At 46.4% G+C, this 19,005-nt stretch overlaps 1 protein-coding gene across 1 annotated transcript; it reads right to left on the bottom strand.

Moving 5' to 3' along the window:
- Nucleotides 1-6,014: 6,014 nt before the first annotated feature.
- STARD7 (StAR related lipid transfer domain containing 7) lies at nucleotides 6,015-18,952 on the bottom strand. The gene is made up of 9 exons (XM_042472735.1): nucleotides 18,781-18,952; nucleotides 14,924-15,376; nucleotides 10,906-11,108; nucleotides 10,564-10,613; nucleotides 9,656-9,766; nucleotides 9,416-9,498; nucleotides 8,890-8,989; nucleotides 8,660-8,744; nucleotides 6,015-8,049 (listed from the first exon to the last, which is right to left on the bottom strand). Exons 2-9 carry the CDS (start codon nucleotides 15,343-15,345, stop codon nucleotides 7,850-7,852), a joined length of 1,254 nt encoding a protein of 417 aa, XP_042328669.1. The 5' UTR covers nucleotides 15,346-15,376; nucleotides 18,781-18,952; the 3' UTR covers nucleotides 6,015-7,849.
- Between the last annotated feature and the right edge of the window lie 53 nt (nucleotides 18,953-19,005).

Genomic DNA, 19,005 nt, shown 5'->3' on the forward strand with positions numbered 1-19,005 from the left:
TAAATTCCCTTGAGCCCCAAAGGATTAAGAAGCTGAGCCCTTTCAGCCCCTTCCTATGTCCGGACGGTCGCCAGAGAAAACCTCAAGTGAAGCAACCAAGAGAGAAGGGCACCAATGAGTGCCAAGAGTTCAGTTCAGTGGTTAACTTAATACTATTTCCATCTTAAATTTTGCATGTTTCTGGCTATATAAATTTTTAAGGTAATAGGTTAAAAAACTGCCCTGAGTCCCAGTCTGGGGGAAAAGAGAAGGGATGGAAGGTTGAACAGACGGACGGGGCAGAGAGCCCAGTATGCTTCAAATCCCTGGGATAATCCAAAGGGCAAGGAAAACATTGACCCACCTCGGGCACTTTCATTTCTTAATACTCAGAGTGTGGACTTTAACACTCACTCCCCAGGATGTAAATCACAGAATTATAGACGCTTGGAGTTGAGAGCGAGAGCTGGACTGTTAAGAGAGAAGATAGGAAGAAAATGGATGCATTGGAGATGTGGGGCTGGAGAAGAGTGCTGAGGATCCCATGGATGGCCAAAGGGACAGATCAGACCAGAAATCTCCCTGGAAGACAAGATGACCAACCTGAGGCTGTCGTATTTCGGACACATCATGAGAAGGCATGAATCACTGGAAAAAACAACAATGCTATGAAAGGTGGAAGGAAGCAGAAAGAGAGGAGAAGTTCCAGACTCAAATCCTTCTTGTCTCCATTTTAAAATGGGCAAGGTAGAAGGTGGCCAGAACCAACGTCATGTAGTGCTTTGAGCCTTGGACTATGACTCTGGAGACTGGGACATGGGCAAGTCACACTCTCTCAGCCTCAGAGGAAGGTAAAGACAAATGGCCTCTGAACAAATCTTGACAAGAAAACCCTGCAATAGATTTGCCTTGGGGTCACGGTAAGGCAGAAACAACTTGAAGGCGCACAGCAACATTTCCAACTTACGGTGGCCCGAAGATGAACCTATCATGGGGCTTTCTGGGGCTGAGAGTGTGTGACTCTGCCCAAGATCACCCAATAGGTTTCCACGGCCAAGCAGGGATTCGAACTCTGGTCTCCAGAGACATCGTCCAACGCTCAAAACCAAACGCCACACTAGTGTCCCATCATTCACTCTTAGATGTCGTCTATTAGCTGCACTTACCATCCCAGGCTCTTTTTACCTGCTCTTTATAAACCATATCTCTAAATGCTCAGCTGACATTCCAGGCTACTGGAGTACTAGAAATTGGGAGACTGAAGTTTAATTTCAATGGTCATTCCTATGAGGGAGGACAAGCCACCCACCTACACCTGTTCTCTGGTAAATAGACTTGTGGCCAGAGCACATTTTCTTCTGGGCTGGGTTCCAGTGGGGTCAAGCCAGAAGAATCGGAATTCCTGATTAAATGGAAACCCAGAACAAAACAGCTTGCTACTGAAAAAGGCTGTCCTCCCTTCCCTGCTCTTGCTTAGAGGCAGCTGGGAGCACATCTGCAGCACGGACGGCAGGTTGGAAGCGCCAGCCCCCATGCGTGACTCCTTCGGCACATGGCTGCCGCGCACGTGCCAGGCCAGAGCAAAGCGCCAGCCGCTGCCTTGGCAGAGAGAGTGGAAGCGTGCCCTTGGCAAAATGGACCCCGGTGCACCTTGGCCAAGCGGCCAGAGCAGATGGGGAAAAGTGAATCTGATGTGGCAAAATGTGTGTGTATGCCGGGAAAGAACAAGAATGTGGCATGGGATGGCAGTGCCTTTCACCTGCTTTAAGAAAGGGCAGCAGGAAAAGAGGGAAACAGTTTGGGAAAGAAAGAAAAAACTTCTTTTTCCATATTCAGGGGTAGCTGTGTTGGCCATAGAGCAGAGTACAGTAACATCCAAAATCCAGAAAATGGGGAGAAAATAGGGCTGCATCTGCACTGCAGAATCATAGAGGTGGAAGAGACCCGCAAAGGCTATCCAGTCCAACCCCATTCTGCCATGCAGGAAGATATACCGTTAAAGCACTCCCAACAAATGTCTATCCAGAAATAATGCAGTTTAACCCCACTTTTAACTATTGTGGCTCATGGGAGTTGGGTGGGCCTGAAAATGATAATAGAATTAGTTTGTTGTGGAGGTTTCGGGGTACGTGGCCATGTTCTAGAAGAGTTTATTCCTGATGTTTCATCAGCATCTGTGGCTTTGGCTTATCTGAGTTATCATCATTGCATTTCAGCTCCCATGGCGAGGAACTGATGGGACAAAATGAGACAAAATGACCCAGTATTTGGGGTTGTTTGGTGGGCATTGTTCCGTCTCAGGCCACCTGACTTCTGGGACTGGCCTTGCCTGGAAGGAAAGAGACGACTTCATTCTTTCCAGGTTGTGTCGATGCCCATGGCTATTTGAGCATGAGATGGTCCCAGGCCCATCGCCGAGCGCACAAAATGGGAAGCGGCTCTTCATCGTTTGCCTTTCTGATCTATTTTGAGAGGACCTCTCCCCCATGCACACTTCCGCAGTGTGTCATTGCGCTTCCAGCAACCCACATTCCTTCCGTCTCCAGCAACAATAATTACACACTTGTTGGCTTGATTGCTGACAGGTGAAAAGGTTGCAGCCATTTCCCAACCCCATCAGCACTCAAGTGCTTTAGTATTATTAGTATTATTATGATTATTATGATCATTATTATTTCTGAAAGAAACCAGTTTTGCCTTTTCTCCTCCTCCTCTCTTTCTGCCGAGGCATTTGACACCTGGAGGTAGATGCCATCTCCTTCAATGATCGCCTCTGTGCATTTTCCCACACGCCGCCCAGCTAAGAAGGCGTGGGAGACACACAACCATGTTGCAACCCAATAGGGAAAGCACTGCCGCTTTGTGTGAGAGCCCCAAAATTGCACCTTATTACACAGGAGGAAGGCTCTCGGAGTCTAAAAGGACATAGACCACATCTGCACTGCAGAAATAGTCCAGTTTGACATTGCTGTGGCTAAGTGCTAGGAAAACCTGGGGATTTGTAGTTTGTTTGGGCACCAGAGCTCTATGGCAGAGAAGGCTCCGCATCTCACCAAACTACAGTTCCCAGGATTCCATAGCATGGAGCTATGGAACTGGATAAACTGGATTGTTTCTGTAGTGCGGACGATCCAAGGAAGATGCTTGTCTGGACATTACGAAGAGCCAAGTCTCAGCTTGTCTCAATGATTCAATCCAGGCTCCCTTCCCCTGGTGTTAGTGTGTATGCGTATATGTGCTTTTTGTGAAGTGGGAGATGTGTGATGCTGCAATACTTTCCCCACCTTACATTTCATTTCATGTGGCTCCAAAGGGGCACATGTGGGGAGAGCACCCACGCGTCTTACGACTGCGTTCTGTGTCGTGTTTTCCTTATGACCGATTGTGCGGAGGAAAGACCCAGCCAGGCCAAATATAGCTGCTGCAACGTCTTTCTGTACTTTCTGGAGGAACTGGTTTTCGCTCTCCTCGCCTCTCGCCCAGCCTTGCATTTCCAGACACTTCCTTGAACCTTTGCTTAAGATCCCACACTGGCTTTTGAAACAGAGATGGGACAGACAAGGTTTCTTGAGGGTTGGCTTGGGGCACTTTTGGGGCTAAAAGAAGAAGAAGCATCTTCCCAGAGGTCAGGAAAACCACTTTTCCAATTCTCAAGTTACCAATGAAGTGGAATTATTGGATGACTCCATTAACTCAGGAATTCATGACAGCACAAAGGAGGAGGAAGGCGTTGATGCCAGTCAATGTTTATGGCGACCCTAAAGGCAACCCTATCATGGGGTTTTCTTGGCAAGATTTGTTCAGAGGTTTGCCATTGCCTTCACCTGAGGCTGAGATCACACAAGAACAATTGGAAACGTAAATGGGGTTTATCCCGTGAAAATTGCCCATTCACAATTAGGACTTTAACACATTGTTGTGAATAAAGTACCATTATGCCAGGAATATCCCATGGAAATTGAGCAAGTGTGATAAAGGTTTTTCACACGACGTTGCGATCAAAAGCAATTAAAGCACCATTAACCCAGGAAAAACAGCAACAAATCATTCACAGGAAAATCCCATTTTATTGCCTGGTTATTCTCGGGATAATGACCGCTGTGTGTGAAAATCTTAATTGCGATTTAATAGTAATTGCACAATTTTCACGGGATAAACCCCGTTTAAACCACCTTGGCATCTCATAATTTAATTTTTAAAAATAGAAGATTACGAAGAGGTGCCATTGGAAGAAGTGAAGGAATGGCAGAACTGTATGGTGTTTTTTAATATTGTAAGCTGCCCTGATAAAACTCCATAGAGTCAAACCTGGGTCTGTCTCTTCAGTACAGATGAAATGAACCACGTCTTCCGTATTGTCGTAATTCGGGGTGCGCTGCGCACTTTTGAGAGCGGAGGAGCAGCTCACAAAGCTGTAGAAACCACAAGGCCAGACTGGGGGGAAGACACACTTTGTGGGTTGGCATCCTGTTTCCATCGTAGTGCAGCTGCTTGGGCTGCGCAAGGTAAAGGTTAGCGACTCCTTTTCTGAATGAGTCACTTCTGTGACAGAGACACACCGAGTCCCAGCTCTACAACTCTTTCGATGCCTGCGGACATTCCTCCCAAAGGTCAGCGAAATGGGCCCCCGCATTTCAAGGTGGAAGTGGAAAGTGTCACCAACCCAACTGCAAGAGGAAATGTGGGGCCATGTGTGCATGTGTGTGCAAATGTGAATGCACCCTGATGTATCTCCAAATTTCCTAGTATGGCATAGTGGTTTGAGTGTTGGACTAGGACTCTCTGGAGGCCCGGGTTCGATTCCCACTTCAGCCATGAAACCCAATGAGTGACTTTGGGCAAGCCACATACTCTCAGCCTTGGGGAATGCAATGGCAAACCTCCTCTGAACATGTCTTGCCAAGAAAAACCCGTGATAGGTTTGCCTTAGGATTTCCGTAAGCTGGAAATGACTTGAAGGCACACAACAACAACAAAAGGATAGTTTTGCCTTTGGGTCATCATAAGTTGGAAATGACTAGAAGGCGCACAACATTTACACATACTTCCCTTGAGGCTGAGAGAGCGTGACTCACTCAAGGTTACACAGTGGGTTTCACCAAAACCTGGTCTCCAAGTCATAGTTCAACATTCAAGCCACTATGCCACTCCATGAGTTGCCTGAATTACTCTCCATGAGTTACTTGTGCATTAATTCAGATGCTCAAGGCTCCACAGCTCTTTAAATAATAAAAAACCTTCCTAGAATTGCAAATGCCCTGGATTTCATTCCATAAAGCCAACCTAAATACAGGAAGCTGTGCTGACTAAACCGCCCAAGACTGGAGAAGATAACATGCTAGTTCCCAATGCAGATCTGCCCAGCAGAGCAAGTTTCTTACAATGGGATCCTAATGGGATGCTGCCACCCAGTGGCACACGGATAAAATAAATGAGTGGTAAAAGAGATCATGTAGTATGGAATATTTAAGTGGCAAACTAGTTAATTTCTACATTTAACTGCATAGGAGATGTTGCTTGCCTCACTGTCCAAGGATGTCCAGACTCCAAGCTTCCCATAAGTATCAAAGACCCTGAATATCATCTTTTATCGTAAGCAGAATAAGAATATTTTAGCTACTTGAGTCAGGGTTTACATTTCAGCTCAATAGGATTTAAGGCTGTTTTGTAATTATGTAAGAACTCCTACGTAATGCATGAAGGAAGGTGCCTTCAATGTGCAAGGTGCCCTGCGTATGAGAGAACTAATAAAAGGTTGCTCACTCTGAATTAAAGCTTTTCTTCAAACCTTCTCCTTTACACTTCATCTCCATGTGTGTGGATGCAATAGGATTCCCATATTCCACGTCAAAGGAAGGGGAAGCCTCTGCAGAGTTAGAGGTGGGGGGGAAAGGAAAGTTACAATTTCCTACTAGGTTGCTGTATCTTGAAGTGCAAACATTAGCAAGTGGTGGCATCTGACAGAAGTTGAGGAACAGAAGAGAAAAACCCTCAAAACCCTCCATCGCATCCCAAAGGAAGGGCCCTTAAACCTGTTGTATTAGTCGTGACCTTTATTGGTTCTTCTGTTCTCATAAAAACTCTGTATTTAATAAAAGCACGAGGCGGTCCATCAGTAGTTTTGTTAATAGGCCCTCGCTGGCCACAGAACAAGACCCAACGGGGTCTCCATGCAGAGTTTCACCCCATCCCCACCCCACAGATAACATACTCCCGAACCCCAGTTCCCAAGGTGAGAAGAGGAGCTTCCTTGCGTTAGTGCTGACCTGGCTCTGCTCAACTCAACCTGGGCGGCTCATACTTTCTCCTTCATGGGACTTAAAAATACATCACATGCTTGAACACACAGAAAAGAGGGTGGGAGAAGAAACCCCCTGCTCTCCCATTTTTCACTGGCACAGATACGGTTCTCCAAGGATACTCGCACACTACACCCAACCTCACATATGGTTCGTTTGGCTTTGCATCATTTGCAGACAGTGCGATAAATGGAAAGTCTCTTTGAATGCAGCACGTATCGATGGGTACTACAAGGACCCAACTCAGGCAGGCCGTGGCGCGCCACAGATGTGAATGAATGTTACTTGGAAAAAGAATATAGGCACATCCCTCGCTTCCTTGGGACATGCTCAAACGGCAGTGTGCCTGTATTGCAGGCATGTTAGGAATGACTCCGCTCCCCTGCCAACCTAGTTCTAGAGCATCAGAATGAGAGGTTGGCTTAAAAATCATTAGTAAATTCTAGATTATGGGGATAACAAGTAAACCAAGATGGTCATTTTGAAAAACCCTACAAAATCTGGGATGGATGCATGCCTAACACTGTGCTTTCAGTCCATCCTGCTCTATGCTGCTCCTCTAAAGTCCAGCAGTTTGGCTGCTCAACTTTCCCCCCGTTATCCCCTTTTCAGGTTTCAAAACCCTTTGCACTAAGATAAAAATCACATTCAGAAGGTCTTATCTGTCACACACCAATGGCAAGTATTCCAGTTTGTGGCTATGTTGTGGTTTCACTCTGATGGCAGAGGTTGTGCAGATACCATTGGTATGGGACCAAAGAGTTAAATTACCCCGAGCAGAAGCTGGGGTTATAAACTAGTCAAGGTTGAGTGTCACCAATCCAAAGAGGAAGAGGACAAAATAGAAACTATGAAGACGCCGTCTTCTTTCCAAAGACACACACAGAGAGCCAGGAAAGGCAGCAGTGTCCCAAGGGAGATACCCAAGAGCCTGTTTCCAGCAGCTACAGAGGCTGCATGCAGTAGTGCCAGAAGGAAAACAAGGCACATTGGCAGCAGAGAAATTCCCTGCGTAGGTAGAGCACATGGGATTCATGCGCCCAGCCCCGTTCCTCAAAGCACACGTGGATGCGGAAACAGATCTGCCGTAGAAATAAGCATCTTTTGGACTGGCTTCACTCAACACACTCGTGCAGGCACTGCAGATATGCCCCTAAGCCATGATATCTACAAAAAGGCTGCAGTTAAAGGCTGCAGTAGCCTGGTGGTTTTGCAAAGGTGTCCCCAAAAGGCATCTATAACCGGGTGGCACCATGGTGATGGGGAGAAAGGTTTTCCTCTTGAAAGTGACAGATTTCTCCCATGCATCCCCATTGGGAAAGAAGCTCACCAGCACAACAGTGGCCATGGAAAAGAGCTTTTCAAAATTGCTGAGCCTGGATCCAAATGGCTAATATAGCCGCCCTCTTCCAAGATGGCACAGGAGGGGGGAGGGAAAGGACTACAGAGATAGGAGGAAACCAGCTGAACTACGGTCCCAAAGGTGTCCCTTTCTTGGTCTTGCTTTCTTCCTAGTAAGCCCAGAGGCCAAGTGTTTTGGGCTGCCAACTCCGGGGATCAAGCCCTCCACTTTAAGCGTAGTCTATGTGAACAGGACTGCATGTTCCTTCACCTTTGTGCTCCTGGGTGGGCACACTGTCCTTCCCCTCACTGCCACCACTGCTGTCACACTCTATGGGCTTGGAAGAGGAGATATAGTCCTTCACAGCAATCTCCATGTTCTTGGCTTTCAGGGCAGCCATGTGCAGCTTTTCCAGGAAGTCTGGCATGCCTATCAGGGGTTGGAGGGAGAACAACATTAATTGACAGAAGAGGGTGCCTTCCCCAACCTGGCTTCCCTCAGCCAGTTTGTACTGCACCTCTCATCATCCCCAGCCAGAACAGCCATGGTTGAAGAAGGCTAAGTGGGAGAAGAGGCACTTGCAGAGCCCTTGAGAAATCAACCCAACTCCAGCACTCAAGCATTCCTGCTGAATGGGTACCATGGGAATTTCACTTTTAGTAGTGGCCAGAGCTTTCTTATGGGCCCTCGTCCTCCTCTTATTGCGTCCCTCAAAGCCCTGCCCTCTGTACTCTGGGACTACTGAAGACACAGCCTTCCTCCAAATATAGCAGGGCAACCCACATTGTATCTTCCTACAGCGACTTCTGCTTTTTCGATACAGAAATGGGAGTAGCTATGAACTCCTTGGAGTACAGCTTCCTGGGTGCTTGACGAAATGGAGAAGGGCACACCTAAACCTGCAACCCTATACAGTACATACCTGAGCCCCAAGGTGTCACCCAGTGAATAGGTATTTGCTTCTATAGAAGCCAGAATGATTGCCTCTCTAGCATTTTCTATCTCCTTTTTTAAATTGATTGTTCACTGCACTACTCACCACTGGAGACCATCCAGCTGACACAATACCGAGGGAACACAGTTTGAGGGTTGTCACTGTATGTTAGCAGGTAGTCAAAGCCATTCTGAAAAGAGAAACAAAGTTAGCAGATCCTTACCAGGGGTGCCCCATAACATCCAGAGTTCTTCCATTTCTCCCACCTCTCTGGTCTTGCCTTTGACAATATCACCACCTTGTCCAAAAATTCCCCACAGGGACCAGGAATGTACCTCATCAAATGTCTTGTGCGGACGGATAACCATCTGGGATTCATAAGTGCGGACACGGACAAATTCAGGATCTTCTGGGACACCTGGATGCTCAACCGCTCTGGCAAAGAAAGAAAAGAGGCCATGCATTTCACTAAGAATCCCAAATTTTACCTCAAGGTTTCTCTGAAGAAGACATTGTAGTGGCAGTCCAAGTCATATACACTCAGCAACTCAAAGATATCCACTGGAACAGCAAAAGGAGATGGAAGGAGAGGGTGGAATAACCTATAAGTATGTTTAAAACAGAGTGTACTCCAAGTGTATGGCTCACGTTACATGAAAACTCTGCATGTGCAAATTAACAATGCTCATTTCCTGCTTTCCTTCCATCTCCTCAGCACTTGCTCCCCAAAGCTCTCTAAACCATCCGAAAAGCAAACCTCTGGGGGCAGAAATATGCAAGTGACATTCCTACAGATCTCCAGATTTTGTACACATTTCAACAGCAGCGTGAACATTATTCACTTTGCACAGGATTCCTTACCGTGAGACCAGAACCATCAGATTGTTCTCCCGGTCCACACTGTGCCGCCGAACATATACATAGTCCCGTGAGTACATGGGATACTGCAGGTTGTGGGGAGACGAGAAAAAGAAGATCAGTTACATTTGTCAACTTGCATTGGCCATGGCCTTTGACTAGTACAATGAACTCATTGATGAAATGTTTTATCATGAACCTGGAACATCCAATCATCAGAACAGGACATAAATAAGCACTAACCGGAAAGTGGGTCACCCAGTGAACAACCTCTGAGCCGGTGTCTTGATCTCTCTCAATCACTTCCAGTTTGATGACCAGTGAGTCCCATTTCTTTCGATATTCTGTATCCAGCTGGAAGACAGGAAACCACAAAAGCTTACTCTGGGTGAAGCAAAAGCATGCCTTCTGCTTGCCAAAGCACAAACTGAAGAATACTGCTCCATTATATTACAAAGAGGCAAATGGCAACTAGATCCTTCATGGCTTCCTTTCCAAAATCCAGTCACAATACCTAAGTAAGTAGAACTAAACTGATGACACTTAAAGCCTGCTGCATCCTCTTGCCTCAAAGATAAGTGTTCCACTTTCCTACACTTCACTTTTCACTTTGTGGATTGCTTTCTCTCCAAGCAACAGAAATCTCTACAGTAATATAAACAACAACAACAACAACAACAACAACAACGGAATCTAAGGAAAAGGAGGGGAAAAGCAGATTGGAAGTAGCAAGATACACCACACAAAGCTTGCAGGACAATGGGGCATCAATTTCAGAGGGGTTAAGATTTCATGAAAGCATAGAAAATGAGGTGTGCAAAAAGTGGGGGAAGAAAAACAGAGAGAAGAGATCCCATTGGAATTGTGGGGTTTGCTTGCAAAATGAAAGCAAGCAGAAATGTTTTGCCAAGAATGTGTCCCACTGAGCATAATGAACTCCTGCAACCAGGATTGTTGGCTTCTGGTGCTTCTGCTTTCAGATTTGAGCCTGGAAAACAGCTGAGGAGAGACCCTGTTATCTCTTAAAAGACAGACATCTTAAAAGCACAGGTGAGAACCAGGGGCCTTCTGAATACAAGAGGAGCTGGAAATTCCAACGCCAGGACATATTATCACTAGTGAGGAAGAGGGCAAAGTGCAACAACACTCACCTGCACATTGAAAAATTGCCTTGGAGTCACATCTGTGTATGTCCCAAATACTACAATAGAAAGAGGTAAATATGATGACGACATTATTGTTTCAAAAGCTAGGCATTCAGTGAGAGCAATATGACAAAATGACACTGGATTCTAGATTTTATGCACAAACACAGCAGAACTGGATCATGAAAACAAAATCATACACACACACACACACACTGGTATCCCTAAAAGTTCTCAACTGTTTCACACTTTGAAAGACTGCTATGTTTTGCCCATGAGTGGCCTTGTAGCTCTGGCTCCCTGCTGTGCAAATACAAGGCTCACAAATCAAGAGGCAAGGGAGGGTACCTCTGTATTGGTAGAGATGGCTCCCTCCAAGCGGACGTCTCCACAGCTTGAAGTGTTTCTTGTCCATCACCATTTCCCAACTCTGCTCCTCTGGATCAGAAGCAATGTCCTTGTCAGGGTTTGGCTCCTGAGATTGTTTCTCTCCTCGGTTGCCCTGGAACATCTGGTTGATTTCTTCCATGCGCTTCATCTCGTCTGCAGACCTTGCCAAGGAGAGAGGAAAATCAGTTCACGTTTGCTCACATTGATGTGATCCTATCTGGGCAAGTTTTATGGGAGACCTCTTTGTTCCAAATGGGTCCAGAGCACAGAAGGAAAAACTGTATAGCCCACCGGATGACTGCAACTTCCAGCAGCCGGGAAAGCCAAATGTGAGGAATGCTGGGAGTTGCAGTTCAATAACCACCTGAAGACTTACATAATTCCCATCCTTACTTTAAAGATTAAACAGTGAATGGCAAGAAATGGCGGAGACTGGAAGGGGAGATCCTTAAGTATGGATTTTCTTCCTAAATTTGTGCAAGCTTTAAGTTCAAAACAGAGAAAATATCAGCCCAGTTCTAAGAGTAAATAGAAGTTTGTTATGTACATAAGATTTCAATTTCTGCACTTTCTCCTCCAGCTCTGGCAGATCCACAAGAAGGAAATGACAGGGGGCTCTTGGTAGTACTCAGAGATTTCCACTGAAACAACAGGGTTTGGTTCCAGGACCCCCCGCAGATACCAAAATCTCTCATTAGCCTCAACATTAAACTATTTCATTACCATGGGTAATCCTAATTCTCTCTGGGTCAAGACTGATGTTTTTCACCACCGCTAACCACAGCATTCTGTTTTCTACTGCCCAGCGCATGGCTGGATGGGGCACTCTGCACTCATAGGCCACGTGTCGTATGTGGCCTAAACCTCTGAAATCAGACTCACAGGCAGCAGCTCTGGGCTTTATCTATCCATACATACACACAGACTCCGACTGGCCTCCACCTCATGCTCACTGCTAGTATACGGTTATCAGCCAGGAGTTTGTGACAGGTGGGACGCCCAACCTCCCCCCAAAATAGCTGCTGAGGTAATGTGGGTCAGGCAACGGAGAGGACTATTATTAGTCTACACAAAAATTCAGAAGCCATCTCTTACTGCAACTCCAAATGAAGCTGCCTTGGTTTCTGGCCATCAAAACAAAAGAAAATCTTACACAACCTGCACTTGTCTCCAACCCAAAGTCTGCTGCTTGAGGAGTGCTGCCATTTCTAAGAGGAGAGGTCAATCTCCTATGTCCAGATAAAAAGGGACTCTTAGGACTCCCACATTGGAGCACACAAATGACGTGGGGAGCTTTAGTTTACCAACAATTTACTTCTTTTAATGATTTTCACAAGGGTGGATGCCCCTCTGCAAACTGCACAAAAGCCACACATATCCCTTGGTGGGGAAAAAACCTTTGCCTCTTGTTTCCTTGTACAAATACTTTTGAATATGCTGGACCAATTTAACTATCTCTGGTCTCCATCTGGCCTATAAAGTATGCTGTAGTTTATTGTCATTTTTATTCTTACAAAGATTTGGTTAATGGGGGCTGGAACCGGCCCAAGAAAAACCAAAAGACACTTCAAGCACCCAGGATCACTGGAAAGAGTCCCAATTTCCCGTCCGGAAGACAAAAGCTTGGCACATTTGCATTGCCGCTGTTGGAAGTGTTTCATGTTTCCAAGCACTATTGACACAAACCCTAAAAATAAAACCAAAAAAGAAAGGACAGAGGCTAAGGCCAACTGGGTTCTCACAGGACCCAACCAAGACAGCCATTCAACGCCATTAAAACATGACCAAAAAGATTCCAACCCAACCAAGAGAACTCTTTCAGGTTGAGTAAAATTTGCCTTCTGCAAGAACGGCCACAAAGAATTCTGCAGAGGACAACTAGAAATAAAGGCTGTTGTCCCTAGAAGCATCCTTGAGGTAAGGAAAAGTGTTTCCAAGCTTCTTGCATCCTTCCTGAACAATTACGAGACAAAATTCTACCCTGGATGCACTTTTAAACTGAAGAATTTACAAAGACCAGGACAGCAACTGACTGAATTTTGTGAGGCCAATTGTCAGTTCATTGCACACATCCTTCAAGCAATCAAAGGGGTGAATGCATACATGGACATCACTTGATGCCAATGCAGAAATCAAATAGACTACATAACTACATTTTGAACTGCGATTCCCAGAATCGCCTGGGGTTGGGGATCTTGGAAGCAGTAGTCTTTCCAGGTTCTGCCACAGATCTGGAGACAGAAGAGTTCAAAAAAGAAGACTGAAGGCCAGGCCCATGCGCTTTGTGACCCACGGAGCCCGATGCCAGCCATCAGCCACCCATGGCAGGGATGCTGAAACTTCTGACTGCTGCAAACCCACAAAGGCAGCAGAAAGAGGAGGAGGAGGCCTGCTTGGCTTCCATCCAGGGCTGGCAGTTTGCATTCAGCTCAGTGAATCACAAGTCACCAACTCGTGCAGATCAGGCCTACAAAACTAATAAGATCACCACTGCAATCCTATTTCACATTAAGGAGAAATAGCTTAAGCCCACACAGCTGTCATCTCCTGGCTCAGTATACAAATGTGGTCTACTTTCCTGGAAAGCTCACACCGTAATGAATCTGTTAGCCTTTCAAGTCCATAAGAGGAAAGAAACAGGCATCTCACGTTGCTAGACAATGGTCTGTATTAGCTGATGAAAAGACCACCTTCTAGCATCTTGAGACAGCTCTTCCTTTTCTCTTATGGGTTTAATGGAAGTCTCTCTGGTTAGTGTTCATTCAACCTTATGCTCCAAGGGTCTGTTTGTTGGCTTTTACAGCTGCCACAGTTGCTTATCCTTCTCTATGGGAGAGAGAACCCAAGGCAAGCCAGTGAAGAGTGAACACTCTCTTCTGGGTAGACTGAGGGAGGAATGGGAAACAGGAATGGGGGGATTAAATGGGAGTGGACACAGTGAAAAAGAGCATGCCATTTGCAACATTTTGTTGCAGTCCCAATTGTAATAACTAGTCCTAAACATGTGTTTAGCATTTTCAGCTGCTTAACAATGCACCCCTGTAAAGATAAGTCACTAATATTAATCCTCCTTGTTGAAGAACAGGGAACTGAGGCTGAGAAATCATGAAAGCAAAGCATGAAAGACCTTAAGACCAATGGAATGAATTCAAAGCAGAATGAACATTGTATACTCCTTGCAGTCCAACATCTGGAGGACCACAAATTTGCCTACCCCTCTTTTAAGGGCAGCTCCCTGTAGACATGTTATAGCAATGTACACATGAGTTAACTAAGGTACCACCTTCCACTATCCTATTCCAAAGGGTTACACAGGAGTTTCAGGCCGCCTTAGGAATTCTTGGATGTGTCACATCAACATTTCTAGAATTTGTAACTTAAAAGAGGTAGAGGTTAGCGTCTTGGCAGTCCTTATAATTCTGAATCACCTGCCATCCTCTGACATGTGTTTTTCTTTCCCACACATGAAACAAGTGCTATATGGAAGCCCCAGTCATTGAGCAGTACTAACCAGAAATAGTTCTGTTTACAGTTTGCATGGGAAGAGGCTGAGAAGTTGTGACAGTAAAACAAAAACAAAAATCAATGTACAGTTGTTAAGCACTCCTAAACCATCTCTTCAGCCGACCCAGAGCCAAGTCAGTCAGCATTTGTGGAATCAGTTACTGAGGTTAAAAATAGATAGCCCAAGGAGATTAGGTCTGAAATGAGCACAGCGTTTCTAGCTCTCCAGATTGCAAAGTTAGTGGAAAACACACAATGACAAAGCTTCTGTGCCTTGACTGGGGGCCAGTAAACGAGTACTAATGGTTTTAAATTCTTCTAGCCTACCTCTGACAGATTTAAGGATGGCATATAAACATTTTCAAGATGGAGGCAGAAATAAAATGCAGGGAAATGGCAACATTCAACACTCACACAGAACATTCTGCATTTCTCATTCCTTTTCCTACAGAAGGCAAAAGTGAAAGCCCACCTTTTCAGCTCCTCCTCTTTGATCCTCTCCTCTTCCCACAGGAACACGCCGGTGAGGGCTGCCATCAGTTTGCAGGCATTGGCGTGACGCCCCTGGAACTTGCGCCACAAAGAGCTGAAGAGGCTTCTGCGTGCCCTCTCTGAGTAGATGTTATTGTACAGCTGTCCAATCTGCTGAGCGCGCCGGATCCTCTGGCTAGTCACATAACTGCACTGGTTGGCCAGGAGGGAAAGGAGGCTCTTCTGCTTCGGACATTGCTCAGGGGCTTTCTGCAGCCAGGTGAGCAGCCACTGGTACCTGCCCTTCAGGGATTTATGGCTTGGCCACAAGCTGCGTTTCCCTTCGTAGCTGATGAAGCGGGATGAGTTAGTGTAATAGGAATAGATGCTGGAGGGAGGCCTCCACTGGAGTGGGTGGAACATTCCTGCCAAGCTTCACCAACAAGACGGAGCCCTAGCCAAGAAAAGAGATCAGAATATTAGCGGCAGGAGAGGCCAGGGACCTTTCACACCGACATACTTAGCAGTCTGCCCTACTACCTGTGTACTTGACCCAATGTACAGTTAACAACAAAATTACCTGTGGCTTCTGTAAGCCAACTTGGTGGCAAAGAGGCAAGTGTTGCAAGCATACATACCTCCCCTATATCAAATGCTCCAAAGACTTTCTTAAGTGAGTTAACATTCAATAGGTTGGGTCCTCCTTCCTTGGTTGCCTCTGTCTCTTTTTGTGTGTGTTAATCTACAGTAAAAGTGTCTAAAAACACATATGGCTCTCTTGATGTTTTTGTGAAAAAAATCGCAAGCCAGTTCATCTAATGTACAGCAAAAATAAAGGAATTATTTTGCTGCTATTCCCAATACTGTTACCATATTTTTGCATTAAGCATTCTATATGAAATTTATTTCATCTGTCCCATGAAACACAGTTTGTAAGCGTGGAATCAGTGACTGAGGATATCTCATCCAAGACAATAGAGAACACAGAGTGATCAAAGGTTTTATCAAGTGGCAGGGAACACATTTCTTGAAACACAGGCTCTTTTCGTTCAAGGGCTACAGTTGGATTATCAGTCAATAAAGAGATACCAAAGACAAGGCACGAAATGGAGCAACTGACTGCATTGGCATTCTGCACCTGTTAGCAGCAGACAAGCCTGAAAATCGTGGAGAAAAGGGGAAGGGAATGAAGTCTGACTGAAAAGGAGTTGTACAATTTAACAGTTTGAAAATCCAGGATTTGAAGAACTTGTTTGTTCAAAGAAATAGGTTTTCTACATAGTCGCAGAATCACTGAGTGGGAAAGAATGAGCACAGTCAACTGAAATCAAATGCAAAGGGCCAGTTGTTCATGACAATTGTCACCAGAAATTATACTTGGGAGAGGAACGCCGTTTGGCCAGATGGCATTTCCTGGGACTTGTCCTCCATCCGCTCCAATCAGGTAACTGGGAGCCAAAAATAAGAAAGCGGTTTCTTTCTTCCATGCCTGCAAATAACAAACCTGCTCCCTTCCTCCATATCCTTTGACAAGGCAGCAAATCCTGTCAAGTAATCTGCATTAGCAAGATGATCCGCTTTCGAGTCTCGCGACCCATACTTGGCCACCATCCGCAGCAACTCTGATGCAGAAGCATGTGTCGCTGGGCTCTACATCAGAAAACAGGGAAAGCACAAGCCTCTTTTTGGCAGGGAAGGAGAGAGTCCAAGAAGACCCTCACCCAGGGCTCCTTAGGCTCTCCAAAGGTATATCAAGGAACTGGAAACTGTTTAGCAAGTGTTCTTCCTCTCAGAGACGCTGCTGATCATGAGTCTAAGCTTATGAGCTCCACAATGACTAACACAAAGCCATGGAAAGTTTCTGTGGATAGGAAAAAGAGGCCCCATGGAACTGGCTGCAGCTGTCAAACCAACACTCCTTGTTTGCTTTTGTGGCTATAGGGCACGGGTCAAGAGGGAGGGATAAATGGAAACCCATAGGAATATCCCTGTGTGTCTGTCCTGCAGCCACAAGGTTGTGAGTTCGATCCCAGGCAGGGCTCCAGGGTCGGCTCAGCCTTCCATCCTTTTGTAGGTTGGTCAAATGAGTCCCCAGCTTGTTGGAGGCAACTGGATTACAGATTGCAAACTGGTTTGAGAGTGCTGAGTTCGCTATGAAGCAGAATAGAAATGGGAAGTGCTAAAGTGCTATGGCAGATTCAGATGAGGCAACTTGCAGATTCACCAGAAAGGAAAGCCACCTGTTTCATCACAATTTCACAAACATTATTTGCCTTTTAGGGGGAGAATCGACAATATTCCCCTTTTCCCTCCAGCGTACTGATTCATTTTAGCATAAATCTGCAATTTTTTTTAACGGACCGTACATAAAACATACCTGAACTTCTGCCAGCAGTGGCCCTATGACTTTCCTTGATCTGGACTCTATCCTTTCTATTGATGCAGCCTAGAATCGCATTGGCCTTTTAAGCTACAGTGTCACACTGCTGACTGCTCCCAGAAGATGGCCCTCTGGGACTAAGGCACTCAGCCACAGCGTTTGAAAATCACACAGCTTCCCATTTGGTCTCCTAGGCTCTTCTGGCCTCTTTGCTGAGGACTGTATTCTAGGTGAGGTCTGGCCAAAAAGCAGAACAGAACGAGACTATGATTTCCCTCGATCTGGACGCTCTGCTCCCAGGGTCCAGTGCTGTTCTGCCATGCAGGAACTCACAATCGAAGCATCCCTGGGACAGATGGCCATCCAGTCTCTATTTTAAAACCTCCAAAGAAGGAGACTCCACAAAGCCACATATTATTCCACTGTCAGGAAGTTCTTCCTAATGTTGAGCTGGAATCTCTTTTCATGGAGCTTGCATCCATTGCTCTATACCAGGGATAGGCAACCCTTTTGAGCCGGGGGCCGGGTTGCTGTCCCTCAGACAACTGGGGGGCCGAAGCCAAAAAATAAATAATTAAATAATTTTTTAAAAAAATTAATTGAATAAATAAACTGCGACAAATGTAGGACAAAATTTTCAAATGGAGGGCACTTTTTAAACAAAAAATGGAGGAGACGTGAAAAACATTTGCTGATTTTTTAAAAACCGTTACTATAAATGCATGTTTCTGAGGCTTCTACAGACAATCGCCCCCCAAAGGCCCCGGCAGCAATCGGCGGCAGGACTGGGCTGGGGCCGGTCCCAAGGCCTTGCTGGGCCACATCCGGCCCACGGGCCGCAGGTTGCCTACCCCTGGTCTATACTGTGTCCTATTCTCTGGAGCAGCAGAAAACAAGGTCCCTCCCCCCTCAACATGGCAGCCCTTTAAATACTTACAGAGTAGTGCTATAATATCGCCCTTTAACCTTCTCTTCTCCAGGCTAAACACCCCCAGCTCCCTCCCAGATCTTTCTTGGGGCTGGAAGTGCCCTTTGTTCTGCCATGCAGGAACTCTCCATCAGAGCAGCCTCCAAAGAGGGAGACTCAGGGGCAGCATCTTCCACCAGCAAACAGCCCTTACTCTCAGGAAGCTCCTCCTAATCTTGAGCTGGCGCCTCTTTTCCTGATTCAGTCTCTGGAGCATCAGAAAACAAGCTCGCTCCCTCCTCCTCCTCAATATGACCTCCCTCCAGAGACTCACCCAGGGCCATCATGGCGCCTCTGAACCTGCTGAGTAGCTCTTGCAGTCAGGAGGAAATAACCCATTCTGAGGGCGCTTTAGCTGCCCTGGCTCAATGCTAGGGGATTCTGGGAGTTGTAGTTCTGTGAGGCCTTGAGCCTCCTCTGTCAGAGAGAGCTCTGGTGCCACAACGAACTACAGCTCCCAGGATTCCCTCGCCTTGAGCCAGGGCAGTTAAAGCGCTCTCAAAGTCCTCACCTGGGCCGTGTCCGGCCTTCCCCGCGTCCCCGGGGCTCCCTCCAGCACTCTCGGCCCCGGCGTCGTCGGTGGCTCCCCTAGGTCCCTTCTCCTCCTCCTCTCCTTCTCCGGCTCACGTCGAAAAAGCCCCCATGAAGCCCGCGGCGAGAAGGCCCGCCTCTTGTCCCGCAAGTCCCGCCCCCATCCCCACAGCGCCGCCTGCTATTGGCAACTCGTCACCCTCTT

The sequence above is a fragment of the Sceloporus undulatus genome, chromosome 6 (assembly GCF_019175285.1).
Source record: "Sceloporus undulatus isolate JIND9_A2432 ecotype Alabama chromosome 6, SceUnd_v1.1, whole genome shotgun sequence".
NCBI classification, from domain to species: Eukaryota; Metazoa; Chordata; class Lepidosauria; order Squamata; family Phrynosomatidae; genus Sceloporus; species Sceloporus undulatus.